Source organism: Vulpes lagopus, chromosome 6 (genome assembly GCF_018345385.1).
Source record: "Vulpes lagopus strain Blue_001 chromosome 6, ASM1834538v1, whole genome shotgun sequence".
NCBI lineage: Eukaryota > Metazoa > Chordata > Mammalia > Carnivora > Canidae > Vulpes > Vulpes lagopus.
Genome location: NC_054829.1, coordinates 76,481,042 through 76,508,902, shown reverse-complemented (window position 1 = coordinate 76,508,902; position 27,861 = coordinate 76,481,042). Strand labels below are relative to the sequence as shown.

Genomic DNA, 27,861 nt, shown 5'->3' with positions numbered 1-27,861 from the left:
AGATTAGAGAATATGAACATTTTAAAAGATACCTTTATGCAAAATGATAAAATGTTCCATTCACACACATGCATGCACACTATATAGAGATATATAATTCTAAGCTTCTATGCACTGATAGGTTAATATATAAAAGGGAAAATTGATAGACCTATAAAAAGAAATTGGTTAATATGATACCCTAATCAGAAGATTTCAATACAACTCTCATTAATAAATCAAACAGGTGGGGATCCCTGGGTGGCTCAGCGGTTTGGCGCCTGCCTTTGGCCCAGGGCGCGATCCTGGAGTCCTGGAATCAAGTTCCGAATCGGGCTCCCAGCATGGAGCCTGCTTCTCCCTCCTCCTGTGTCTCTGCCTCTCTCTCTCTTTCTATGTCTATCATAAATAAATAAATAAATAAGCAAATCTTTAAAAATCAATCAATCAATCAATCAATCAAACAGGCCAAAAAATCAGTAAAGACGAAGGATTTGAAGCCTGATCTAATGGATATATATATATATAGAACTTTACATCTAACAAGCACAGAAAACACATTCTGGAACATTATATTTACAGGTTCATAAAGCAAGTTTTAACATATCTAAGTTGATTTAATTTAACCCACATCCCTGATCATAACGAAATTAAGTTAAATATCAAAAATAAAATCATATTTAAAAGAATTTATTTGGAAATAAAACACATATTCATGGGTTAAGAAAGAATATGTAAATTTAAAAATAAATGTTAAAACATCAAAAATTGTAGGATGCCACCAAAATGACACTTAGGATGAAACCACTTTAAATTATTAAGCTAAAAAAGAAAGATTAAGGGATCCCTGGGTGGCGCAGCGGTTTGGCGCCTGCCTTTGGCCCAGGGCGCGATCCTGGAGACCCGGGATCGAATCCCACGTCAGGCTCCCGGTGCATGGAGCCTGCTTCTCCCTCCGCCTGTGTCTCTGCCTCTCTCTCTCTCTGTATGACTATCATAAATAAAAAAAAAAAAAAAAAATATTTAAAAAAAAAAAAAAAGAAAAAGAAAGATTAAGACCTAAATAAATGGAAATGTATCTCATGTTCTTGGATTGGAAGACTTCATATTAAGATGATAATACTATCCAAAGCAATATACCGATTCAATGCAATACCTATCAAAATCCCAGTGGTGTTTTTTGCAGTAATAGGAAAACTCATCCTAAAATACATATGGAATTTAGGGTTTAGAGGCCCAAAATAGACAAAGCAATTTTGAAAAAGAACAAAGTTGGAGAACTCACATTTCCTTTCTTCAAAATTTACTACAAAACTAGAATACTCAAAACAGTCTGTATAGACCAATGGAAGAGTCTCTTCCATAAATGGTGCTGGGAAAACTAGATAGAAACATTCAAAAGAATAAAGTTGGACCCTTACCTTATACAGTACAAAAAATCAACCAAAAGTGGACTAAAGTCTTGAATTTAAGAGCTGAAACTATAAAATTCTCAGAAGAAAACATAGGGGCAAATCTGTGTAACCTTGGATATAGCAATGGTTTCTTAAACATGGCACTGAAAGCGGAGGTAACAAAGAAAAAATGGATAAATCAGACTTTGTAAAAATTACAAACCAATGTGCCCCAAAGGACACTATCAAAAGAAGGAACAGACAACCCACAGAATGGGAAAAATATTTGCAAATCATATATCTGATAAGAGTATGATATATCCAGAATGTGTTTTTTTAAAAAGAGCTCCTACCATTCAACAACAAAAAGACAACCCAATTAAAAAACAGACAAAGTGGGGCACCCGGGTGGCTCAGTCACCACCCTCTCTTGAAAAGAAAAGAAGAAAAGAAAAGAAAAGAAAAGAAAAGAAAAGAAAAAAAGAAAAGAAAAGAAAAGAAAAAAAGCAACATCAATAAAAAGAAGAAGAAAGGTTGAAACTTGTGATGAGCACTGGCTGTTGTGCGGAAGGGTTTAGTCACTATATTGTACTTTTGAAGTGAATATTAGACTGCATGTTAATTTAAATAAAAACTTTTAAAAAATAAAAATAATGAGGGAAGGATGCAACTTAACCAATGAGAAAAAATGGCCAAATAAACCCCAAGAGAAGGATATTCTTCATGTTGTGCAAAAGAAGCCAGAGTATATACTCTGTGCTTTCATTTACACAAAGTTTTGACGCAGGCAACACTAATTCATAGTTATAGATGCCAGAATGTAGTTACTGGGGGATAACTGATGGAAAGGAGGCACAAGAGGCAAGCTAGGAGGCTGGAAATGTTCTAGACCTTGATCTGGGGGTGGATACATGGGTGCATATAAGGAAAAATTCGAAGAACTCTACACTTCAGACTGTGCACTTTGCCATGTGCATTATGCAGTTAGTCCTCCCTTGGCCAGTTTCACTTTCTGCAGTTCAGGTACCCGTGGGCCACCACAGTGTGGACAGAGGATCCTCCTTCAGTCAAATGCAGAAGGTCAGTAATAGCCTAACGTTATTAGGCTACGTCACAATGCCTATGTCATTCCCCTCACTTCATCTTATCATGTAGGCACTTTATAATCTCACATGTTCACAAGGGTGAGTACAGTACAATAAGATATTATGAGAGAGAGGGACCACATTCACAAAACTCTTATTATAGGATATTATTGTAATAGTCCTATTTTTTAAATTACGTTGTTAATCTCTTATTGTGCCTAATTACTAATCAAACTTTATCACAGGTATGTATGTATAGGGAAAAAAACATAGTATATATAGGGTTTGGTACTATTCATGGTTTCAGGCAACCACTAAAGATCTTGGAATGTGTCTCCAAAGATAAGGGGGTAACTGCTATCCACTAATAGAAAAAGGAGAAAGCCTTTTCCATCAGGAAAACAATCCTGGAGAATTCTTTCCCCTCTTTGCCCCATCATCATACATAGAAATGAGGGTCCTAGAAGTCATAGGATGCCCAAAAGTCTGCAGACTTTCCCCTGTGCTTCTTCTGTGATACTCCTCCAGGGGAAGGATATTTAAAATATTTAACTACTAGTAAGGCATATGCAAGAACCAATCAGGAAAATAGCCAGCCAGAATGCAGCAGCAGGTTCTGGAGCTCCCTGGCCATGCCAGGCATACCTCTTTAGTTGCTGATCTCGGTGGGAGGGATGGTTTCAAGGAATTGGTTAGGGCAGTCAGAAGACTGAGACCAATAATCAACAAGAGCATCACTTGGAGATTGAGCATAATGCCAGGTAAAGGCTTACAAATAAAACAGATGAGGTTGCTGACCTCAAGAGTTTAATGGTCCAATGGATGGGTGGGTCCTTGTGATCCAGCAAGCTGGTAGATTTGGATGGGTGGGTCCTTGTGATCCAGCAAGCTGGTAGATTTGAGGAGATGCCTGAGCATCTGTAGTAGGCTAGACACATTCAAAAGAAGATGGAAGAAATCTCAGCTGCTACTTTTTGATGGGCCATGAAGAGTAGATGAGAAGTGGAGATCTCCTGCTGGTAGGAGTGGAGCCAGTGCAGTTATTATGGAGATCAATCTGAAGGACTTAGTCAAATCAATTAAACCATTTGTCTGCCCTCTGATTTGTCCCCACCTGTCCCTGCTCTGCCCTGGCACCTACAGGTTGCATTGGGGGTGGGTTCAACTAACAGAAGGCACTAAGAGGAGATCGTAGTGGGGGCGGGGGTGGGGGATGGAAGGAAAAGTCAGGATATTTTCTCTCTCCCTCTGTCTCCTAGTGGGTATATATATTTCTTCCTTCACTTTCAGCTTCCACCTGAAGTCCTGATATGATTTCAATTCCCATCAGACTCAGGCTCCTATTACAAGTAATTGCTGTGGGGAGCGCCTGAGTGACTTAGTCGGTTAAGTGCCTGCCTTCAGCTCAGGTCAGGATCTCAGGGTACTCAAGCCCCACATTGGGCTCCCTGCTTGGTGGGGAGCCTGCTTCTCCTTCTCTTTCTGCCACTCCCCTTTGCTCTCTCTCTCTCTCTTTCAAATAAATAAATAAAATATTTTTTAAAAAAGTGATTCCTGCAGCTTGGTTGTGGTAGAACTTTCCTGCTACTAATCCCTTGGTTACCTCATATCCTCTGTTTGGCTCTCAGCTCTTTCATAATCTCTGCAACCTGTTCTTACATTAAAATCCCTCAGTTTTAATACACTTATGTGTGTTAAAAGTGGCTGTTGCTTTCCTGGTTGGACCCTGATACATATGTTACCTATGACCCAGCATTTCCCCTGCTGTATAGGGATCCAGAGGAATTCTCACCCATAAAGAAAGATATGTATGAGAATATTTGTCGCAGAATTATTAGTAGTATTGGTGAGTTGAGGGTGATGCATGTGTCCATTTCTGTGATGCAGATGGATTAAATGGATGGATAACAAAGCATCAGTTAGAAACAACAGTCTAGACATATACTCAGCAGCATAGTTAGACTTTTTATTTTATTTTTTAAGATTGTATTTCTTTATTCATGAGAGACACACAGAGAGAGGCAGAGACACAGGCAGAGGGAGAAGCAGGCTCCCTGTGGAGAGCCTGATGTGGGACTCAATCCCAGGGCCCCAGGATCATGACCTGAGCCAAAGGCAGACGCTCAACCGCTGAGACACCCAGGTGCCCCCATGGTTAAACTTTTTAAGATGTAGGGCTCCGTGCTCGCTTTGGCAGCACATATACTATAATAAAATATAGTGCTGGGAGAAGAAAGAAACAGCGTGAGATTTTTCACTACGAAATGATTTATATAAATTAAAAATGCATACACACAAAATGAAAACATATGTTTTACAAGAACTCCTACAGAGAGATGGATATACTTCAAACACAGGAATGGTTGTTTATGGAGAAGGCAGAGGAATAGAAACGGAGAATATGGAAAAGAAAAGGAATGTATGAATGAATGACTAAGCACACCCAATTGAGAATAGAGTGTCTTGAATTAAAGAGTAAGATTAACTGGTGTACTATACCTGAAGTTGAAAAAAAAAAAAAAAAGATTGCCAGAGTAATAGTTACTAGGTGGCAGTGAGACATAATTTCAAAGAGCACATTGTGGATTGTGAAAGGTTGAAACAATGCCTGCTCCAAAGCCAAGTTAGTTGGTAGTAATAAGAGCAAACACATGGGACAGATGAAGCAAGGAGCCAGAGCTAGTGACACATCCTGGATAAATCAGGGGTGTTGCTGAAATTCCCTGGCAATATTATGTGAGCCCAGCTTGAAGAGGATTCTAGGTCTCCTGATTTTCTTGTCAGTTGCACTCAGATCTGAGTAGAGATTATGATTTGAAGTCTTACAACTGAATAGAAAGGTACCCCAAAATCCTGCTTTCATGGCTTTTAAGGGTCGACTACAGCTTTAAAGCCTGGGCTGCCTCAAGTGGGGCTCAGGTTATGATCAACATATGCACTAAAGAAGTGGAAACAAGGAATTTTGGGAGTGTGTTAAGGGGGACTTGAATTCTTGTTCAGTGTAAATTAAAATATGACAATAATAGAAAAGAAATGTTTAACCAGGACATTAGGTTTTACTTTCCCTTGCTTGTATTTTTAGAGTTGGTATGACTTTCTTGGTTCAAAAAGCATTCAAATTCTGGAAGATTGGACAGCCGGGGGGGGGGGGGGGGGGGGGGGGGAGGCTCAGCAGTTTAGCGCCGCCTTCAGCCCAGGGTGTGATCCTGGAGACCCGGGATCGAGTCCCACGTTGGGCTCCCGGCATGGAGCCTGCTTCTCCCTCGCCTGTGTCTCTGCCTCTCTCTGTGTCTCTCTTGAATAAATAAATAAAATCTTAAAAAAAAGGGGTCTCTCTTTAAAAAAAAAAACATATTGTATGGTTCATTAAGCTTTAAATGAGCATCACTCTTCTCTTTACAAATGGACACTTTAGAGTGTGTTTTGTTCATTAATTCTGGTGCTGCTCCAAACATAATTAACTCCCCCTCAGCAATTAACATATTTGTTGGTGTTTATTTGGGCTTTTCCACATTTGTACATAATGATGCTAAAGAAAGAAATATTTGTTAGGTCAAACTGAATTTTTGTTTTCACAGTTTGTGAAGCCAAAGAAGCAACTCAAATAAAACAATAATGCATTATGGACTCACCAGACTTATTAAGTTCAAGTCTAATGACATGGGGGGATTAAGACAATTACTCAAATTCATGCAACCAATTAGTGGGGGGATCCCATCATAACCCAGAGCTCTACAATGAGTCACCCAGAAAAGAGGTGACTCATAAACCAAACTAGAGTCAGTATAATATAGTGGCTAATCTGGGTGACCAACCTGGGTTTGAACCACAGCCCTATCACTTAATAATGCTGGGCTAATCCCTTGCGGCCTCTATATCCCAGTTTCTTCTTCAGGAAAGCAGAGCTAACAGCAGTCTACATCATACAGTCATCATAGGGGTGCAATACAGAAATAATCTAAAACTATGCTTTCCAGTAGAAATATAATGCAAGCCACCAATGTGAGACATAGATGTAATCTAAAATTTTCTAGTAATCATACGTTTTTTAAATTTGTTTATTTGAGAGAGAGTGTGCATGAGAGAGCATGAGTAGGAGAGTGGGAGAAGGAGAAGCAGGCTCTCTGTGGAGCAGGCAAGGCTTGATTCCAGGACCCCTAGATCATGACCTGAGCTGAAGGCAGCCATTTAACTAACTAAGCCACCCAGGCATCCCCCAGTAGTCAAATTTTAAAAAGTAAACAGAAACAGAAAAAATTAATTTTAATAACATATCTTAATGAACCTAATGACTAAAAAATATTATTATCATAACATGTAATCAGCATAAAAATATTAGTGAGATATAGCACATCATTTTTTTCATACCAAGCCTTTGAAATTTAAGCACAAATCAGTTTGGACTAGCCACATTTCAAATGCTCATTAGCCACATGGGGCTGGTGGCTACCGTATTGGACAAGAGAAGACAAAAATTATTTAGCCAAGTGCCTAGTACAAAGGAAGCACTAAAAAAATATTGGCTCAAAACATTCCCTGGGTTTATCTGTAGGTCAATTGCATTTGTTGCTCAGTTATAAGGATAGAAAATACATGCTATTAACACAAATTTGAAATTTCATACTTTTATAAGTTGTGCCTCCATTTCAGTTATTCTTGTTCTGTTTACTCCATGGAATGAGATGTTGCCCTTTTCCCCTTCTGACATGAGCAGAGGGCTGTTAATCCTGGAGCTGTTCACATGAGGGATTTTCCCTGAGAACCAAGATGAAGAGTGTAGCCTCCATAAAAAATTCCGCAGAATTTCTGTCCTGGTGAACGCATTGCATTTGGCTGGGTAAATATTTAATGTGCTCTTATTACCACAGGAGTATACCGGGAGACAAAATCATAATTTTATTTTATAATTTTATCATATTTTATATTACAATGTGATTTCTTTGAACCTCCTTTTCTCCTTCCCATCCCATCCCTCTTTGACTTCTTGGGAACCTGGAACTAAACAGGTACAATAAGTTCATTTGAATTGCCTCTTTGGAATCTGCTCCATGCTGGCCTCATAGTTGCCCTTACCTGCTGAATTCCTGGTGATCAGAGCTGAGCTAGGGACCATTCCTTCTGTGTGTGGCTGTCCTAAAGAGAAGTGTGGGATGAGGAGCCAAGTTCCTCAGGGCCCTGGCAGATCCATTAGCCAGTCCACCGAGCAGTACCCAACTCTCTTGGAAAGACCACACTCATATATGTGAATGGTAGAAACAGGTTCCCTGAGCTAGATCAAAATCTGACAAAACAGTACAGGTAAAGTTGGAGACTGTCCCTAGTCCCTGAAGGCTGAGCCAGGCTGGGAACTAGCCTAACTCAGGGTGACTTGGAGGCATTCAGGCTCAACCCTGATGCAGAATCTTTAGGGCTTTGGCAAGCACAGACCTAATAATGCCATTACCTTCCTTACAGCCTTCCACAGCTCCCCACTAGACACAATACATTCAGACTCCCCAGGTCAGCATTCTAACCCCCCAAATCTGGCCTGCTCACATATTTCCCTTCTTTGTCACTCTTTTTCCTCTCCAATTATATTATTCTACCTTCTGTTCTTCCCTCCCATACTCTTTCGTTCTTAATGTTGTTCATGGTGTACACTTTGCCTAAAAATTCCTTAGTAGTGGGTCTTCACCACTGTCTCTAAAGTCCCAACTCCAATCCCACATCTTCCAGGCGTGGAATCTTAGCTAACCCTTCACCTCCAAGAGAGGTCCCTTCAGTCTTCCTTCTGATAAGTACCAAGCATGTAGCATTTTTAGTGGACATTACAGATGCTTCTTCAGTGATTATCCTACCCCTTCCCCATTATGCAGCAGCCACTCATTTGGGGAGAATGACTGCACTTAGGCAGCCCAGGTGGATCAGCAGTTTAGCGCTGCCTTCAGCCCAGGGTGTGATCCTGGAGACCCCGGATTGAGGCCCACATCGGGCTCCCTGCATGGAGCTTGCTTCTCCTTCTACCTGTCTGTCTGTCTCTCTCTCTCTGTGTCTCTTATGAATAAATAAATAAAATCTTAAAAAAAAGAGAGAGAGAGAGAATGATTGCACTCAACTCTAATAATGGACTCTGACTAGTATAGACCACTGTAGTCTCATTCTACGTGTGATTGCTTCAGGTCTGGACAGTAACATGGCCACAGTGAATCAATGCATGGCATTCCTTGGGGATCTGGCTCTGATTGGCCCAGAATTCAATACAAGTTCAATGGCTGGCGGGAAAAGAAGACTTTTCTCGTGCTCTTAATGGTATTCATTATTACAATTTACAATTAATTTTTTATTCACCAAAAATATTTGAGGTGGTTGACTTTACCATTGAATTTGAACCATTGGAGGGAGAAAAAAATCATTTACCATCCTACCTAGCTCCTAGAACGGTACCTTACAAGGAGCTCTCCAAATTTTGGTTGAATTTTTGTTCAGACTCTGGACTTGGAGGACACAAACCCAACTCTTCCATGGGCTCAAACTCCTGGGTATGTCCTTAGAATGGCTGGACTTTACTTTCTGTGATACTGACAATATATGGAACTGAACTGGGACAGGTAGACATCTAAAAGACTAAAATTAACTGAGTCACACATACCTTTGCTATTATTCATATCAAGTCAAACCAACTTTTACTTGAACGTGGACCCTACTGGGCTGTGGCAGTTTCTAACCTGTATTATTCATATCACCTTTATTCATCTAATTAAATGAAATAAATATATCAAAAAGTTCCAGATCTGGTCAAGGCCTTAAGACATCTTAATTCGGGATCCCTGGGTGGCTCAGCAGTTTGGCGCCTGCCTTTGGCCCAGGGTGTGATCCTGGAGCCCGGGGATCGAATCCCGCATCGGGCTCCCGGTGCATGGAGCCTGCTTCTCCCTCTGCCTATGTCTATGCCTCTCTCTCTCTGTGTGTGTGACTATCATAAATAAATAAAAATTTTAAAAAAGACATCTTAATTAGTACAGAAACAAAGGAACCTTGATAACTGTGCTTACACTGGCATAAATCCTTTAATGTCTGTTTGTCTTCATTATGTTTCTTTTAAAATTCTTGTGATAACTATAAAGTGACTTAAACCTGAATAGCCAGCCTGACAGGTTTCTGCTGATTTGGGACAGTTAATGAGAATGAGAATAGTAATGGCATGCACCTCATTGGGTTTCGTGAAGTGAGTTATCACATTAAAATGCTTAGAACAGTGCATAGCATGTAGTTAAGCTCACCTTAAATAGCATGGCTATAATTCAGAAGAGTTCTCAAATGGAGAATCTAAAGAGAACTACTTGGTGAATTTTAGTGATCTGTGCTTCTGAGGATTCCCTGGCCACTGTTATAAACAGCAAGACATGGTGATGAGGTGGTAATATGAAAACGAGAACCATTTTCTTTTCTCTCAATTGGTTGACAATCTCTCTTGAGACCTTAACTGGGAATCCGTATCTGTTGTGCCTAGTTACTAGCTTTATGATCTTGGGCAAGTTATTCAATCTGTCACAGATCCCCCCAGTTTTCTTCAAATGTAAAGTGGGGATATAATCCCTACCTCACAGGATTAGTGTAAAGAAAGGAAGCTATGAGAGTGCCTACCACCATCCCTGGCGGTATGGAGAAGCCCCATATGATGGAGGCTTCCTTCCTCCTCATGCCCACCAGAAGTTCACCAGGAATAAATAGCTTGAGGGGCACCTGGGTGGCTCAGTGGTTGAGCGTCTGCCTTCAACTCAGGTTGTGACCCTGGGGTCCTGGGATCGAGTCCTGCACTGGGCTCCCCACAGGGAGCCTGCTTCTCCCTCTGCCTGTGTCTCTGTCTCTCTCTGTGTGTCTCTCATGAAAAAATAAATAAAATATTTTTAAAAGAATAAATAGCTTAAAACTATATTTTTAAAACTATTTCCCTGACAGAAGTGGTGCCTTTACAGAAAAGGTCTAAGTACAGCTGGGAAAGTCTGGGACAGTCACCTTGGGCTTTTGCACCCAACCAGATTTGCCTTCAGTCTCTGAGCCTTCAAAGCACTTATTTCACTTGATCTTCATCTGTACTGATACAGGCTCTTCAATCAGGAAAGCTTATAGTAGAGCCAGGATTCCAAATCCAGGCAGCCTGACACCAACATTCATGCTCTCAACACTCTTTAAGTTTAGACACCAAAACAAAAGGGACTTGAATTTTGGAGAGATTAAAGAACATTTTAATTAACTGTCCCAAACCAGCAGAAACCTGTCAGGCTGGCTATTCAGGTTTAAGTCATTTTATAGTTATCACAAAAATTTTAAAAGAGCTTTGAATCAAAATGACTTTCTTGTTTGCTCAAGAAATTCGCTTTTCTAAAAGACATGAAGAGCCTCACAAAGATTAATATTACTTTAACAAACAGAGAGGAAACCTGTAGATGAAAACAAGGAAAAGTCATCTCAGATGCAAGCTGACACTGCTCTTATGAGGAACGTTAGTCTCTTAAAGGATATAGAAACAGCAGAAAAGTCTCAAAAGACCCAGATTCCACCAGAGGTGGTTTCTCTTGAGACTCCTTACTGGACATCAGTAGAAGAATACACTCACAAATGAGAACAATGTCATTTAGGAAGAGCACCTATTCTATCAGGATTGAAAATGAAAATAAAATACCATTCACAATGAGGCAGTGATAACTTCCTCCCACACTTTTTCAAAAATACCTGTTTAGTATAGCTGAATAGTAAGACATATGCAGGTTGCTTCAGGAATCTTAGGAATCAAATATGTTCATATTGTACCATTCCCAATGACAGTGAAGATAGAATCTTCTGACAAGTCTCAGCTTATCACTTTAAGCCTACTACTACTTTGAGGTTATGCAATTGCTTTCTATCAAACCCATGGAAGAGTTTGTTAGGAGCTAATATTGAAAGGTGAACTGTTTATTAAATAAATTGCTATAAACAAATAAAAAATAAATAGGAACAACTATTTCCCTAAAGCGAATTTTATCTTAATTTTTACTATTTAAATCAACCACAAGACAATTTTAAAGAGACTAACATTCCCCAGAATGAAATAATGATGGGCCATCCTTTGAAATTATTCATTTAAACAAATTCCAGTGGTCTATTGTATATAAATGAAAACTGCTTACACACAATACACACATAAAGATTTTAACCAATGTTTAATTGAATTTATAATTTAGCATATTTATTTATTTATTTTTATAATTTAGAATTTTTAAAGTTGTTTCACTGTGTACATATTAAGCATTTCGGTGTGACAGCTTTTTTTTTTTTTTTTTTTTCAGTGTGTCAGCTTTTAAGGGAGGCGTAGAAACAACTTGTCTTATCTGAGTGAGGTTTCTTGACTTTTGTAAAGTCTGAGACCACTAGCAAGTTTTGTCTCTCCTTGTAAACCTACACTCTGTTCTTTTTTTTTTTTTTTTAAGATTTTATTTATTTATTCATGAGAAACACAGAGAGAGAGACAGAGACACAGGCAGAGGGAGAAGAGAAGCAGGCTCCATGCAGGAAGCCCGATGAGGGACTCGATCCCAGGACCCCAGGATCACAACCTGAGCCAAAGGCAGATGCTCAACCACTGAGCCACCCAGGCACCCTAACCTACTTTCTGTTCTATTCAGAGTACTTCAGAATGATAATAACATTTATGGAGCACATACAGTGGCAGGCACTTTATATATTTTTATCTCATTTAATCCTTAAAACATTTCCATGAAGTAAAGCACTACTTATTATTTCCATTTTATAGATGAAGAAACAGACACACAGAGGTGAAATAATTTCCTTAAGGTCACACACCTACTAAGTAAGTGAAGCAGGATTTAAAAAGAAATGGGCTCCAGAACCCACTGACAATGGAAAATTTTTTCACAGCCCTCTGCTCCCCGAAAGCAGCTGAGATACCTCCTGGCCATCCTGTGTCCCAGCTAACCACAAAGGGCTCACTGCCCAGCAGAGATGAGATCTGTCTTCACCTTCCCTCAGGACTCTTGTTTACCTCTCAACAGGTACCCTCTTTTTTTTTTCTTTGAGACATTCATTCCTCCTTCATGAGTGAGCATTTTTCCCATTGCAATAGTTGGAATAAAATACATCTTTAATTGCCCAGAGCATTTTCACATCAGAAACTTAGCCACCTACAGTCAAGGTTACCAATACTTGAGAAAAAAAAAATCCAACTTGGAAGTTCCTAAACTGTTTTCAGTTAATGTCTCTTTCGGTGGAGTAGCCCACATACATTTTACCCATCCTCTCATAAGCATTTCCGAAATTTTTACCACAGGGAGAGAAGGTAGATTCCTGAGAGTATCTGAAGTAAATTCAGTTCATAGAAAAAAAAAAGACTCTTAAAGCTGATTTGACAGATTTGAGGTTTTTAAATTTTTTTTAAATTTCTTATTTATTTATGATAGTCACAGAGAGAGAGAGGCAGAGGCAGAGACACAGGCGGAGGGAGAAGCAGGCTCCATGCACCGGGAGCCCGATGTGGGATTCGATCCCGGGTCTCCAGGATCGCGCCCTGGGCCAAAGGCAGGCGCCAAACCACTGCGCCACCCAGGGATCCCAGATTTGAGGTTTTTAAAATAGAACTTCTTTCTCTCAATTAATCCTTCCCTTTGCCACTCCCTGCCTCCCTTCCTTCATCTCTCAAAATGTCATGAAATGTGAATGTCCTCAATAGAAGGCTTTAGCAAAATCCCCCACTGGCATTTATGAGCATCAGCTATATACCACTGTACTACTTTCTAGGGTAAAGAAACAAGTAAAACTCATGGTTTGCTCTCACAGAGGTCACATAGAATTAAAGTTCAAATCTAGTTGTAGTCTACCTGAAAGCTCTCTATACCTGATTGCTTACTTATTTTTTTAAACATTTTTTTTATTTATTCATAGAGACACAAAGGGAGAGAGAGAGAGAGAGAGAGAGACAGGCAGAGGGAGAAGCAGGCTCCACGCAGGGAGCCCGACGCAGGACTCGATTCAGGGTCTCCAGGATCACGCCCTGAGCTGCAGGCGGCGCTAAACCGCTGCGCCACCGGGGCTGCCCGTGATTGCTTATTTAAAGCACATTGGATGAAGACAGCTGTGGAGAAAGTGCCCTAGAACAATGATATCAAGTACAGAAATGGTCATGACAAAAAAGCTTCCTGCTCCCACCTTAGTCAAAGGTTTGACATTTAGTTTTCAACAAATACTAAGAACCTGCTGTGTTCCAGGAACTCTTCCAAATACTGCAGAAATAATCTCATGGTTGAATCTCTCTGTGCCTTGGTTTCTCCATTTGTATACAATGTCACAATAAAAAGTTCGATCTTCTTTTGCATGATACTTGCTTTCAATTTCCAGGAGGGAAAACTTAGAGGACATAGAGTAAAAAGTTCCGTCTCATTCTCATAGGTTCACCGTGTCTGATATGATTGGTGTCCAAGACTTGACTTCCTTTTCTCAAGATCCAGAGAAAAACTTTCTTTTTGCTTGTAATATTACCATAGGTGGCAAACAAGACATAATAATTTTGCAGTGTTCTTTGGGGCAATTTTAATAAACCTTAGTTAAAATAAATTTGAGAAATATCTGGAAGAAGGGAGCATATATTGGTAAGGTCATTAATGGGAGTAGTTATGTCATCAACAATAATTATCTAGGTTTCTGTTGTTGTCTCTCCTTTATTACAGAAGTCATGGTCCACTTACAGGACATCTGTCATTTCTCAGCAAGGGTTTTACCTTCATCCAGCATTTTTATGATCATGATTGTTGCCATATTGCTTTACAATCTTACTTAAATTAGCAATGAGTTATTGTTGTCGGAAGCTGTGTCCGCTTCTTACAAGGCAATTATCGAGAGAAGACAGCTGAGATGGACGGCTAGTGCCCACACCTGGGGCAAGCATGCCTCAGGCACTGGGATCCTACAAGTTGGCTCCCTCCCTGGGCTGCCTCGCCCCTGTCTGCAGCCATCTTTCTCCCCAGCTCACCTGCTGTTCCTTCCCTTGGATTCCAATCCTGCCTCTAAGGCTGTTTAGTCAAATTAACCTCTGGGAAGGGTAGGTGCAGCTTTAAGGTACTGGGGGAAGAGCGACCCTGGTAAGAGTAAATACAAATGGAGAAAAAAATGAATGTTCCCCAGCATAGCAATGGAAGGGGACTCTTCCCTGCAAAGGGCTTACTGTAGACAACTTGTAATAGCAAATTCTTCTCTGTATCTTTGAGATGGATGGACATCTTCAAAGCAAAATAAGTGTTTTGCCATCTTTACAATCCAGGAATGTTTTTCTTAAGGCCCTGGGCACCATCTCTTTGATATGTAATCAAGAAAGATAGCATTCCTCTTTCCCAGTTTCAGGTGGGATGGTAGGAGCAGGTGCCTGGCTCTAAGCTATAAAACCACTACCTGTCCTAAAGATACGGGACAGGTAGTGGTCTTATTTTTCCTTTAGGTGAAGGCAACTGTTAACAGATAACCACTGCATTGCCAAATGAATTTAGGATGTACTATGTGTGACCAGTGATGCTGTCAAGTCCTCTCATGTGAGAACTAGTCATTGTTCATCTTGAGGACCTGTCCAGACTAGGTTATATCCACCTGGGTATATAAAAGGATGGATTTTTTTCTGTCTTTGCCATCTCTTTAGCTGATGGCCTGTGATGCATGTCGTATTCTGACTTAATGATTATTCAATTAATTAAACTATTTTCTTTCTCTGCTCCTTTGTGGGGAAGTTTCCTTGGTTGGTAGATTTCATTGTTAATGACATTCCCCCAACATCAGCAGAACCTGAGAAGACAAGGCATGGCCAAGTTATATATCCCTGGAGTCAGGGCCAATCGTCATCCCAAGATCAAGCCTGAATGCTTCAGGAAGTGCTGATCTTCAGTGGTCCGGAAAGACCCTGGGCATGCAGAGTAGGCCAGGAATACTGTCTTTAAATGCACATGACAGGATGGGGGTGGGGGCGAGGGGGAACATGCCAGGGTGGTGGCAAGTGTGAATACCAATTCTAAGGTTCATCAAAGGAAGACTATCAAAAGCAAGGTCATGACCCAGCCTTGAAGGACTATGGTCTAGCCTTGTTGTGCCTCTTAACCTTTAACATGCCCATAGATGATAGCTCTGGTTCAAATGCAAACACTTTGAATAACAAGAAATCAGAGAAAAAGAGTGAAGGGTATGGCAAGGAGGAAGATGAGACAAGAAAGAGATCGGAACTGGGAACTGGGGAAGCCAGCTGAAAGGCCACAGGAGGAAACCACAGGGCCTTGGGGCAATTAGAAACCAATGCCTAGGGATCCCTGGGTGGCGCAGCGGTTTAGCGCCTGCCTTTGGCCCAGGGCGCGATCCTGGAGACCCGGGATCGAATCCCACATCGGGCTCCCGGTGCATGGAGCCTGCTTCTCCCTCTGCCTGTGTCTCTGCCTCTCTCTCTCTCTCTGTGACTATCATAAATAATAAAATTAAAAAAAAAAAAAAAAAAAAAAGAAACCAATGCCTAGTCTTTCCCAGAGGGCCCCAGGGCTGGAACACTCTCTGCTCTGAGTCTGGACTGATAATTCTAATTCTGGTTCATATAGGATTCTGCTGTCTTCTAACAGGACCCAGCCCATTTCTGATGAATTCTCCCCAAAATTTGACTTCTGGCACAGTAGAACCAGATAAGGGGCAGGTTACCGAGCCATTCCCAGAATGCAAATTACCTAAAACTGGAAATGTACCAAGATGGAAAGAATTTTGTTTACTGAAACCCCTTTTCAGGCAAAGCACTATATGTGTTATGGGAACACTTGGACAAGCCACTTTAGGTTGGAGATGAGACCCCCAAAGACCAGGTTGGAGTTAAAAAAATTTGCTTCCAAGGAGGTTGGTTTCATTAACAACTATGGGATTTTTTCTTAATATTGAATGCATATGCAAATATGGTCCTAGAGCTGGATATAGAAAGAGGCTGACCTCTGCCACCAGTCCCCACAAAGCCTTATATTCGATCTTGAACAAATCTGTAAAATTGTGGTTTTGAAGGGGTGCAAAATTATTGTGAGTCTGAGGCATCTACATGTCCAAGTCTGATCCTACCGGACAGCTCTCACACTTAGAGGCTCCACTTCCCTGCATCAGCCTTCACCTGGAACCTCCTACTTGCCTTTCTCTTGAGCTTCAGTTTAGAATTCTTCCTGACTGAAACCCAAACCAACTTCTCAGCTAAGGCTTTTGTCTTCTGTGATGGAAATATCCATGAACAAATGGGGTTGCTTCCCCTGTTCAGCCCTTCAAAAAATTATTAATATCTGTAACGCCCTTGAAACAGAGCCTGCTATATAGCAGGTAATATTTAACTTTTGATAAGATAGAATAAATAGAGAATTTTTTTAAAAGATTTTATATTTAAGTAAACTCTACACCCTACATGGGGCTCAAACTCACATGTCTGAGATAAAGAGTCACATGTTCTTCCAACTGAGCCAGCCAGTCACCAGGAGTAAATGGAGACTTTGAGAAGCTTCCAACGTTAGCAAGAAAAGGACCTGTAGACCTCCTAGAGAATCTGGTGATCACACAGGACCTGAGAGGCCCCAACAAGACAGAACTGGAGTTGGGGGCAGGTGAGAAGGGAAAAAAACTGTGATAAGAGAGATGATCCCTGGAGTTTTGTGATGTGAATGCTGTCTGGAAAAACAGGAGACTCAATTTAAAAAGTGAAAATTTGCACCATCAAATATTAAGATTTTATTTCAGGCAAAATATTGGGCCCGATCAGCCTCTGGAAGTTTTATGTAGAACTCTGCATTGTATTTGGCTGGAACTCTCACTTTTTTACAAACTACTTTAGGGGTGCCTGGTGGCTCAGTTGGTTAAGCATCTGACTTCAGCTCAGGTCATGATTTCAGCATTCTGGGATGTGGAATTGAACCCTGTATTGGGCCCCCGGCTCAGTGGGGAGTCTATTTCTCCCTCTCCCTCTGCCTCTCTCCTGGCTTGTTTTCTCCCTCTGTCTCTCTTTCTCAATTAAATAAATAAAATCTTTAAAAGAAATATAAATAAATAAATAAATAAATAAATAAATAAATAAATAAATAAAATACAACCACTTTTTTGAAGTGTGACATTAAAAAGCTGTACATATCCTCCAGGAGCCTGTAAGGCCAAAAAAAAAAAAAAAAGATAAAAAGCTGTACATATATAATACATACAACTTGATGAGTTTGGAGATAAGTATATCCCCACAATCCCCATGACCTATGTTATGGCACCACTCCAAGTTTCCACACTTCCTCTTTATTATTATTATCTGTGTGTGTGATAAGAATACTTCATAAGATCTACCATTGTAGTAAAATTTTAAGTGTGCAATATAGTATTGTTACCTATAGGCACTACTGCTACACAGTAGATCTCTAGCACTTATTCACCTTGCCTAAGTAAAACTTTGTAGCCTTTGACTAACATCTCCCTGTTGCCCCCTCTCCACAGCTCCCAGCAGCCACTATTCTACTCTTTGCTTCTGAGTGTTTGACAATTTTAGATTCCTCATATAAATGGTATTAGTATTTGTCCTTCTGTGACTAGTGTATTTCACTTAGCATAATACCTACTAGGTCCATCCATGTTGTCTCAAATGTTAAGATTTTTTTCTTTTTTTAAGGCTGAACAATATAATATTCATTGTGTGAATATAACACATTTCTCTACCCATTCAGGCATTGGTGGATATTTAGATTGTTTTTTATGTCTTGGCTATTGTGAATGATGCTGTAATGCATGTGGGAGTGCACGGACCTCTTCGAAATCCTAATTCCAATTCTTTTGAATATATACCTAGAGATGGGAATCCTGGACCATACAATAGTTCTATTTTATTTTTTGAGGAGTCTCCATACTGTTTTCCACAGTGACTGTACCAATTTACATCCCCACTAACAGTGCACAAGGGTTCCCTTTTCTTCACATCCTCACCAACACTTGTTTTTCTGTTTTTTTTTTTTTTTGATACTAGCCAAGGACCCTCATTCTTATTTTGTAATTAATTAATTAAGTTAGTTAGTTAGTTATTAGAAAAAGAGAGAGGGGAGGGAGAGGTAGAAGGAGAGAGAGAATCTTGAGCAGACTCCATGTCCACTCCACATCCACTCCACTGGACACACAGCTTGATACTGGGCTTGATCCCACAACCCTGAGATTACAACCTGAGCCGAAATCAAGAGTCAGACGCTTAACTGCTGAGCCACCCAGGCGCCCCAGGCCCTCATTCTTAAATGTGCAGTTTCTTTTTTTGGTTTCACAAATAGATATTACTGTGCCAAATAGTTCCATCAGGGTTGTCATCTATTGTTAAAGAGTTTGGAACTAATTCCATAATATCACCTGGCATAAGTTTAAGAATAAATTTTGGGGCCACTGTGCCTGGGTGGCTCAGTGGTTGAATGTCTGACTTTGGCTCAAGTTGTGATCCCAGGATCCTGGGATTGGGCTCCCTATGGGGAGCCTGCTTCTCTCTCTCCCAAGTGTGTCTCATGAATAAATAAATAAAATCTAAAAAAAAAAAAAAAAAAAAAAGGAATAAGTTTTAGTGGTGAATAAAAGAACTCACAACACCAGGGTCAAGGCAGGTAGACAATGTGCAGGTTCTGTTTTGGAGAAGAAAGCTTTTCACCACTACTCCTTCTTTCTCTACCCCCACCCAGTCCCCTCACCACCAAAATAAATTTCCCTTTCTGCAGAACAGGTGTGAGGAAGAGGCCTTGTTTGTAAGGGAATAAACACATTGCATGATGCCAGGCATTTTAGGTTTAGGGTTCTGTGTATGTGTGTTTGTGTGTGTGTGTGTGTGTCTCCCTCTTTTTAAAGTTTTATTATTAATTAATCTCTACACTCAATGTGGGGCTCAAACTCACAACCCCAAGATCAAGAGTAGCATGCTTTACTGACTGAGCCAGCCAGGCACCCTAGGGTTTTGGCTTTTTATAGTTGCTGATTAGAAGTGCCAGCTGCCCTGAACCTGGGGACCTTGGGGCCTGTGGGAAACGCAGTCTCCTATGAGGAGATAAGGAAAGTTGAGAGGAGGGGCAGCCCGGGTGGCTCAGTGGTTTAGCGCTGCCTTCAGCCCAGGGATTGAGTCCTGGGTCGGGCTCTCTGCGTGGAGCCTGCTTCTCCCTCTGCCTGTGTCTCTGCCTTTCTCTCTCTATGTGTCTCTCATGAATAAATCAAATCTTTAAAAAAAAAAAAAAAACTTGACACCTGCGAACCTTGCACACACATATGTGCTTAAGGAGGCATGTACAGCTTTGTCTGCTGCAGCACTGCCTGTACTTTAGGGAAAAAAAAAAAAAAAGAATGTACTTATATGACTTGTTATCCCTTTTATCTTCTCCCTGGGGAAAAAAAGTGCTAGAACTTTCTAGAATTGTTTTACCATCACTGAATTTTCAAAAGATCTTATTTCAGGAGAGATTATTGCTCAAATCAAATGGTACATGAGAAGGAAAAAGAAAAAAAACCCTTGGGAGTATTTGATATCTATACATCTCTTTCTCCATCATATATTCTCCCATCTTCTTATAAAATTCCAATATGATTTGTATTTTTTTACTGAAGTGCAATTCACAGGACATAAAAGTAACCATTTTAAAGGGCACAATTCAATGACCTCAGTATAATCACATTGTTGTTCGATAACCATCTGTCTCTTGTTCCAAAACTTCATCATCCTCCCCCAGAATATCCTGTGCCCCTCAAGCGGTCACTCCTTACTGTTTCCTGCCCCTGTCCCTGACAGTTACCAATCTCTTTTCTATCTCTATGGATTGACTTATTCTGGATATTTCACATTAAGGAATTGTACAATATATGACCTTTGTATTTCTCTTCTTTTACTTAGCATACCATTTTCAAGATTCATCCATGTTGTAGCATGCATCAGTACCTCATTCCTTTCCGTGGCTGAATAATATTCCACTGTATTTATATAACACATTTTATTTATCCGTTCATCAACTAAGACATTTAGGTTGCTTTGCCCTTTGGCTATTGTGAATAGTATTGCTATGAATATTTATGCACAAATATTTATTTGAGTACGTGTTTCAATCCTTTTCAGTATAAATTAGGAGTGGAATTTCTAGAACATATGGTAAGGCTATGTTTAACTTTTGCAAAAAGCATTATTGGTGGATACCAATGTCTCCTCTGGCTTGATTAGAAATGTAGGAAAACAGGGATCCCTGGGTGGCGCAGCGGTTTAGGGCCTGCCTTTGGCCTAGGGCGCGATCCTGGAGACCCGGAATCGAATCCCACGTCGGGCTCCTGAATGGGCTCCCGAATGGAAGCAGGTGCATGGAGCCTGCTTCTCCCTCTGCCTATGCCTCTGCCCCTCTCTCTGTGACTATCATAAATTAATAGATTTAAAAAAAAGAATGCAGGAAAACAGTGCTGCTCAAGATAGATTGCAATGCAGTCGAAGCAATCCCTGGTCATGAATATTCTAAAATATTTTTCACTGAGGCTAAAAAGAGAGAGTTCGTTATTGATCAAGGAATGGAAATGTTTCTAAACCAATAGTTGTAAAGTTAACCAAATAATCTTTTTTGGCATTGTATTCACACAGGAGGCTTCCGGGTAATAATTTCAAAGAGGTTCAGGAATGTGGCACTAGTAAGAGGTGAGGGACAGGTAAGATCAGAAGAATGGAGGCAGAACTTTTTTCTTATGAATCATTCATTGCTCAGGGTTAAGGATACTCCACAGACATTTAGAAAAAACAAATATCAAATCACTAGAGTATAGATTGCCTTCAAATAACCGTAAGAAAACCAAGAAACCTCTGGGAGTCAGGCCTACACAATGTAAGGAAGGCCTAGGGCCACTTCCATTCTTTTTTTAGGCTTCCAGAATATTAAATAATTAATAAATGACAAAAAATGGTGTTTCCTTTATCTATCATGACCTAACAAACTACCCCCAAACTGAGTAGCTTAACACACAACCATTTATTTGCTCACAATGGTGCAGTTGGGATAGGACTCTGCAGAGACAGCTTGTCATCTCTGTTCCATGTAGCATATGGCTGTATTTATCGGGAGGTTTAGATGGGCTATGACATCCCTCATGGCCTCTCATTCTTCAGAGTCTCTCTCTCCAGGTGGCCTCTCATCACCCAGTAGTCTAATCCATGCTTCCACAATGGGAGTTGGATTGCAAGAAGGTAAAGGAAGGGGCTGCCACGCCTTTTAAAGCCTAGTTTGGGAATTGGTATGCTGTCATCAGTTCTATCACATTCTATGGGTTGAAGCATGTCATAAAGCGAGCCTGGACTTAAGAGGTAGAGAATAAACTCCACCATGGATTCCAGGGGCAGCAGGAGTCTACAAAGAGTTGTTGACAGTCATGTTTGGAGATTGTCTATCATTCCTGTAAAAGTTGTAGTGTTCTTTCTTTCTTTCTTTCTCTCTTTTTTTTTTTTAAATTTTTATTTATTTATGATAGTCACACACAGAGAGAGAGAGAGAGAGAGAGGCAGAGACACAGGCAGAGGGAGAAGCAGGCTCCATGCACCGGGAGCCCGACGTGGGATTCGATCCCAGGTCTCCAGGATCGCGCCCTGGGCCAAAGGCAGGCGCCAAACCGCTGCGCCACCCAGGGATCCCTCTCTCTCTCTCTTTTTTTTAAAGATTTTGTTTATTTATTTGAAAGAGAACATGAGCAGGGAGAGGGGTGGAGGGAGAGAGAAAAGCAGGCTCCCCACTGAGCAGGGAGCCCAATGTGGGGCTCCATCTCAGGACCCTGAGATCATGACCTGAGCCAAAGGTGGATGCTAACTGACTGAGCCACCGAGGTACTTTATTTTTTAAAAGGATTTTATTTATTTAGTTTTTCTCTTCCTGAGTCTTGACTGTAAGATTTGCAGCAGGCGCCAACAGTCATTCATTCATAAGGGCACTTGTTCTCAAGTTCCTATTCTTCTGATTTTAGGTATAGAAAGGTAACTAGGAAGATTCCTGATTGTCTCCCTGCCAGGGCATCAGTCTCCCCATCTAACTAGTAGCAGCAGTTATCTCCTCCCACACCGTCTGACCCTCTAGAGAGTGATTATGGAGCAGGGGGTGGGTTATTAGTCTTCGTACCTGTCATGTAGCCACCACTCCTTATATGTAGAGTTGAGTCTCATCTGTAGAGTGAAATCATTCTAGAGTGCGCACGTGTGCTCACACACACACACACACACACAAGACTTAATGCCAATTAGCAGTGGTGGTGACATGTCTTATTTAGACCAGAAATAAGGAGGATGCTTGTGTGAGAATGTGGGGGTTTGGGGCATAGTCCCTATCTGTACCTTCCATGGGTGGAGAAAAAAAACTTCTTTTTTTGAGCAGAAACCCAGCCAGGCCAGGTGCTAAAAAGCTGCATCAGCTCTTTATAATATGACAGAAATTACTGTGGGATCACAGACTGTTATTTGGGGAGCATGTGTTCTTTTTTTTTAAGCTGTTTATATTTTCCGTAATTAGGTCCTTTTTGTTCTTAGTGTTTAGAGCATTTTTTAAATGCTAGTCTGGTCAGCTGTGCTAAGAGGAACCAAGAAAGAGGTTTTTGTCTAGTCTGGACCAAAGTTTTAAAGGGGAAGCTGCTTACCAATCGCCTGACATAGTGGAAACAATGGCATGCTGTGCCTGAGTGAGAGAGTCTCAAAGAGAAGGTAAACTGAGGGCAACAGAGTGGGAAACTCACGTTCAGGAGTTCTCCCTACACCAAGATGTATTTCTCAAATCTAGGCCCATCTCTCCATCCACATTCTCTATTACTCCCCTAGTGACCCAGACAAGAGGCAAAAAGGACCTCAGTGAATAATGAAAAGGAAGACTGCACTGGGATTTGTGGCTCAGGGCTGGAGTCGGTGTTACTTGCGGTGTTTGCTCTCGAAAACAGAGCTAGCGAACAGAAAATCCAGTCTTAGCTGGGATACAGGGGAGGAAGTGTTCAATTTGAGCATGAACTGCTGGGAGCCAAACCATCAGGAAGGAAGGTTACCAAATTTTTTTTCCAGGTTTTTTTTTTCTTTTTAAAATTTTACTTATTTATTTGAGAGAGAGAGAGAGTGAGCAAGCATGAACTAGGGGAGGGGCAGAGGGAGAAGTAGAAGCAGACTCCCCCTTGAGCAGGGAGACAGATGCCAGGCTCAATCCCTGGACGACCCTGAGATCATGACCTGAGTGGAAGGTGGATGCTAAACTGACTGAGCCACCCAGATGCCACCCCCCCCCCTTTTTTCTAGATAATGAGGGAGAGGACACACTCATATTTGCAGAGGATCCCAACCATTGCTTAGGAAGGGGACGAGCAAAGGTTAGTGGGCTAGCATGGTCTCTTAACCAAAGTGGGGCACAGGGAGAGCTAAGGTAGATAGCAGGACTCTAAAGCAGAGATGGGGGCAGAATAAAGCATTACCATGGCAGGAGTAGAGGTAGGGAAAGACTGCTGATTGTGGGTACATGAAGACCAGGGACCACCCAAGTACTGTGACCATGAGGCTTGGGAGAGTTGAATCATTCCAGACCACCTCCCACCCTCCTCTCTAGCCTCCCTGGGCTGCTGCTGGTAGGGCTGAGAGCAGGCACCACTGTCACTGTCTATGTCCCAGGTTTAGTCTTGCCCTTGCAATCTGTTCCAGTTATCCAAAACTGAGCAACATGCTAGGCTAAACCTTAGTGGATTAAGACAACAGCCGTCCTTTATTTTGCATTTCAGGCAGGGTAAGGCAAGGACCACTTTGCTCCATATTTCTGGGGCCCATGACTCAGATGGCTGGGGCCAGCAAGGGCCTGGCGGTACACGTCTCTTCCTGCAGGCTCAGGTCATCTCCCTATTGTCTCTCCTGTGTTCTCTAGCATAGAGATCTCAGTGTAGCTAGACTGAAAGGTGGCTCAGGGCTCCAAGAACAACAATTTCCAGATGTACCAGGCAGAAAGAAAGTGCAAGGCATTTGTGATCTGACTTTAGAAGTTCCCAGATATATGATTTCTACCATATTTTATTGGTTTAACAAGTCACTAAATCCAGCCCAAATTCAAAGGTAAATGTATAGATCCCACCTCTCAATAGGAGTGTCAAAGAATCTGCCACCATTTTAAAGGCATCTCACTGAGTCCTTAGCAAAGTCTCCCCACTGAACTCCCTGTCTGCAGATTCTCATTGATGGCACTAGGAGGCAGGAATGCACAAAGGTAGAAAAAGCAGGGGCTTTGGAGGACACTAGGCCTGCATTCCTGTTCCAGCAGGATCCACCATTCAGCAACTGGTTGAGCTTGTTAGGTTACTTTCAGAGCCATGGTTTCCATGTGTCAAAAGGGAATGATACTCAGAAAATGCAGTTCTCAGATCTTCCAGTGCAGAGCATAACTGACCAATGGATCTGTCCCAGGGACTGAGATCTGAAGTCTGTCCTGATATTCACTCCCAGCCTGGTGCAGAGACCATTTTGCTGGGGCTGCTCCCATCCCCCGACTAAGTAAGAGGTCTGTTTCTGGGAGATGCCTGACTCCTGGGGCAGACCAACGTGGCTTGAGGACTGCCCTGCCACCCGCAGCCTTGCTGAACTTTCTAAGAGTTGCACTGTCCTATCAGAAGCTTCCTTCTACTCAGCGGTCCTTCTTGCTTCTCTACATAGCTCCCATCTGCATCCCAGGTCCAGCTTCCTGTGTATGTTTCCACATCAGTCTTTTGCATAGTGTTCCTGTCTGGCACTGCTTTCGGGGGTGGGGGGGGGGGCACAAATAGCCACAAAGTCTCAAGGCTGCCGTATGAAAATGGGTGTGTGGGGATCCCTGGGTGGCGCAGCGGTTTGGCGCCTGCCTTTGGCCTTTGGCCTTTGGCCTGGGGCGTGATCCTGGAGAGGCCGGATGGAGTCCCGGGGCATGGAGCCTGCTTCTCCCTCTGCCTGTGTCTCTGCCTCTCTCGCTCTCTCTGTGTGACTATCATAAATAAATAAAAATTAAAAAAAAAAAAAGAAAGAAAATGGGTGTGTGTAAGCACCTAACCAAAGGCCAGTATGTGGTTGACATTCACTCAACTAATGCTGCGTCCCTGCCGTGTGCAGGCTCTAGTCTGCCTGGGACGTGGTGGTGAGCAAAGCAACTGGGAACAGGTCACTACCACCTGCTTCACGCTTCTTACTGAGTCCCACTGCCAGGGATAAAGTCCCAACTCTCCCGTGGGGCACAAAGAGCCTTTAAGTCGGACCCCAAGGAACCTCAACACCCCCACCCCGCCCTGTATTCTGCACACCTGATCCTCGAAGCAAAAGGAACTTCCCTCTTTTCTGTTTCTATTCTGCTCTTTCATCCCCAACACACTGTCCTCCCCCCTCCCCACTCCCCCCTCCCGCCCTCGTCCCCACCCAGCACGCGACACACCCTCACGCACCCTCCGGGGCCGAGGCCGGGAGGACACGCTTGTGGGCACGGACTCAGCCTGCACCTCCGAAGAGGACCGTGTAGCCGTGTCCCCGCGATCCGGTGAGCTCGTCCGGGGCGGGCGCTGCGTCCTCGCGAGTCCCGGCGGCCGCCGCGGGGCACATGACTGCGGGCCCGCCCCGCCGCCTCCCCGCCTCCCCGCCTCCCCGCGCAGCCGCCGGCCGCCGCCTCCGGGCTGCGGCGTCTCTCCTGCCGGCTGCCGAGCAAGGGAAACCGAAACCGGAGCGGGAGGCCAGGCCGTTGCAGCGGAGGCCTCTCCCTGCCTCCGTCCGGCCGTCCGTCCCTCCGTCCGTCCCTCCGTCCGTCCGTCCGTCCCTGCCTGCAGGGCTGCCGCGGGCCGGCGGGGATGGGCAGGTGCTGCTTCTACGCGGTCGGGACGCTGTCCCTGCTGCTGCTGGTGGCCAGCATCACGCTGCTGGTGGCCCGGGTCTTCCAGAAGGCCGTGGACCAGACGATCGAGAAGGTGAGGCGGCGGGGCTGCGTGTGCGTGGGTGTGAGTGTGCGTGTGAGTGTGTGAGTGTGTGTGTGAGAGTGTGAGTGTGCGTGTGAGTGTGAGTGCGAGTGTGAGTGAGTGTGAGTGCGAGTGTGAGTGTGTGAGTGGGAGTGTGTGAGAGTGAGTGTGAGTGTGAGAGTGTGTGAGTGTGTGAGTGTGAGTGAGTGTGTGAGTGTGTGAGAGTGTGTGAGTGGGAGTGTCAGTGTCAGTGTGTGAGTGTGCGTGTGAGTGTGTGTGAGTGTGAGTGCGTGTGCGTGTGAGTGTGTGAGTGTGCGTGAGTGAGTGTGAGTGAGTGTGCGTGTGAGTGTGTGAGTGTGCGTGAGTCTGAGTGAGTGTGTGAGTGGGAGTGTGAGTGAGTGTAAGTGAGTGTGAGTGTGAGTGAGTGTGTGAGTGTGAGTGTGTGTGTGAGTGTGTATGAGTGAGTGTGAGTGTGAGTGAGTATGAGTGTGAGAGTGAGTGTGTGAGTGAGTGTGAGCGAGTGTGTGAGTGTGAGTGTGAGTATGAGAGAGTGTGAGAGTGAGTGTGTGAGTGAGTGTGAGCGAGTGTGAGTGTGAGTGTGAGTGAGTGAGTGTGTGAGTGTGAGTGAGTGTGAGTGGAGTGTGCTTGCTCGCACTCTCAGGCCCGTGTGCGCGCTCCGTGCTGCCGGGACGCCTCCAGCCCCCATCCCCCACCCCCCACCCGGCCTGCTGAACTCGGTGCCGGGAACCCCTGCACCCTGGCGGGTCCTCCCGACTAGAGCTCCCCATTCTTGCTGGTCTTCTCGGGACTGACAGGTAGGGGTTAAAGGCGGGAGGAGAGGAATAATAGAAAACTGTGGATCTAGACTTTTTCAAAAGGCTTTCATTTACATAATATCATTTGCCTCCCCTTCCACGCCCTCCTTATGCCTCAATCTCTGTTGGGCCCAAATAGATTTCCCTTCTACTTAATGAAAAAACAAAACTAAATGAAAAACACCACAACCAGGGCAGGTTTGTTGGCTGCCTGCTGTGGCTTTGAAGTGGTGTGGGGCGGGGCATGCGGAAGGAGTGTGCGGTCTATTGTGTTCTTGCCTCCCTGGACTAGGCAAGGCTGTTGGTAGAGAGGCCAGGCCTCTGCGCCGGGTGGCATTTCAGTCCATCAAATCTGTGCTGGTTTCCCTCTGACTAAACATGTGCTATCTCATACCAACAGTTTGTATTGCTTTGTCTCACCCTGGATTGTGCTCTTCTTAAAACAACCATAAGCTTCAGACAAGGATGCATTTAGATTCTGGAAAGAATCTGAACCTGTCTGTGACACTACTTGAGTGGACTGGAGAGCTGGTCTTTTAAGAATTTATCTATATATTTTTTAGAGCTGGTCATTTTAGAAGACTTCTGAGTCACTTGACTTTACCAATGCTCTTTCCTTTCACCCACATCCACCAATCTGTGTGGAAAGAGGAA

General features: G+C 42.8%; 2 protein-coding genes across 2 annotated transcripts in view; one reads left to right on the top strand and one right to left on the bottom strand.

Moving 5' to 3' along the window:
- FAM47E (family with sequence similarity 47 member E) overlaps nucleotides 1-26,256 on the bottom strand; it is a gene marked incomplete at its 5' end in the record, with an annotated part of 68,275 nt that extends 42,019 nt beyond the window's left edge. Inside the window, one exon of the mRNA XM_041757853.1 lies at nucleotides 25,892-26,256. Coding sequence (XP_041613787.1) covers nucleotides 25,892-26,256 — 365 coding nt within the window. The remainder of the gene's footprint in view (nucleotides 1-25,891) is intronic.
- SCARB2 (scavenger receptor class B member 2) overlaps nucleotides 26,095-27,861 on the top strand; it is a 74,727-nt gene continuing 72,960 nt past the window's right edge. Inside the window, exon 1 of the mRNA XM_041759668.1 lies at nucleotides 26,095-26,404. Within this exon, the coding sequence (XP_041615602.1) occupies nucleotides 26,288-26,404 (117 nt within the window). The 5' untranslated portion in view covers nucleotides 26,095-26,287. The remainder of the gene's footprint in view (nucleotides 26,405-27,861) is intronic.